This window comes from Phaseolus vulgaris, chromosome 4 (genome assembly GCF_000499845.2).
Source record: "Phaseolus vulgaris cultivar G19833 chromosome 4, P. vulgaris v2.0, whole genome shotgun sequence".
NCBI lineage: Eukaryota > Viridiplantae > Streptophyta > Magnoliopsida > Fabales > Fabaceae > Phaseolus > Phaseolus vulgaris.
Genome location: NC_023756.2, coordinates 19,540,640 through 19,542,126, shown reverse-complemented (window position 1 = coordinate 19,542,126; position 1,487 = coordinate 19,540,640). Strand labels below are relative to the sequence as shown.

The window sequence follows — 1,487 nt, the reverse complement described above, 5'->3', positions numbered from 1 at the left end:
ATTGGACACGACAGTCTTTTGTTGCATGACCATACTTGTGACATCTATCACATGTCACATTTGACACTGAATGAGGGAAAAATCTAACAACATGTGGCCCACTGCATCTAAAACATTTCAAACTAGGTGGTGATTGAGAACTGGGTCTTTCGTTGTTATAAGATTGAGGTATGAAATAAGGTTTCTTTCTATCTTCATATTTAGGCATGCTTTTAGAAGGTCCTCCCACTTGAGGCTCAGCAAGTCTGCTACTAATTTTCAAACTCTCCACTACTTTTGCTTTCTCCACTAGAGCAGGAAAATCTCTACTGGACATAAGAATCACCACTTCTTTAAGTTATTGCTTCAATCCAAACTCAAATTTTCTACATCTCCAATCCTCAATCATGGTCTGGGTGTAGAATCTAGCTAGGTGTTTGAACCTAGTAGCATACTCAGTGACTGAAAGATTTCCTTGTTCCAACTGCATGAATTCGATTTCTTTTGCATACCTGACACTATCAGGAAAATACTCATCCAGGAATCTTACTTTGAAGTTCTCCCAAGTGGCATCTTCTCCTTTGTCTTCCATCATTTGCTTCATGCCTATCCACCAGAATTCAGCTTCTTCAGTTAGTACATAAATGGCATAAAATAACTTTCTCTCTTCAGGACATTGAGTAGCTTCAAAGATTCTTTCTATGTCTCTCACCCACTGGTCTGCTCCATCTGGATTTACCTTGCCATTAAATTTGGGTGGATTGTGCCTCAGAAAATCCTCCAGACTAAAAGTATGGGGTTGTTGATGAAGCCGAGATGCTTCAGCTGCTAATCTAGTAGTTTCTAATTAATGAAGGGCAGGCTGATGTTGTTGTGCCATAATAACACTTTGTTGTTGCAAGGTTGTTGCCATAATCTCTATTGCCCGAGCTAAGTTGGGCATATCTACTGGTGGAGGAGGAGTAGGTGGTCTACGTGCCATCTTCTAAGCACATAAATAATTGGATTAGAAATTACTAAAAATTTCCAACTACTTCTTTAAGACAAATAAACTTCAAAGAAATAATCATACGAAACACGTAAAAAAACCCAATCAAAACTTATCTCTAAAATGTATTCTTGCTACTTAGAATTAAGATAGAAAATAATCTTGATCTAGTCATGAGTGTGCACCCTCACCACTCTATCAAGATTCTTTTCATTCTTAATATTTTCATTTTTATTCATAATATCTACTTTGACTCAAGCACAGACAAGATTTCAAGAAAACAACGTTGTTAAACATCCTATTAGGCACTTTTAGCTAAGCCTTAAAGCTAGACTCACTAGTGCAGAAATGTAAAACAAATGCGGCTATTTTAAATTTACAAATGCGGTCATAGAACCGCATTTGATCAGCACGCATTCGTAAATCTGGCATTTACAAATGCGGTCATAGGACCGCATTCATAAATCACATTTACAAATGCGGTTATTTTAAGTAACCGCATTTGTATATTATTCTGAAT

The 1,487-nt window shown here is 37.0% G+C and overlaps 1 protein-coding gene across 1 annotated transcript; it reads right to left on the bottom strand.

Moving 5' to 3' along the window:
• Window positions 1–337: 337 nt before the first annotated feature.
• Window positions 338–961, bottom strand: LOC137838429 (uncharacterized). Its single transcript, XM_068647676.1, has 2 exons — window positions 868–961; window positions 338–822 (listed from the first exon to the last, which is right to left on the bottom strand). The coding sequence occupies exons 1-2, from the start codon at window positions 959–961 to the stop codon at window positions 338–340; spliced, it is 579 nt and encodes a 192-aa protein (XP_068503777.1).
• Between the last annotated feature and the right edge of the window lie 526 nt (window positions 962–1,487).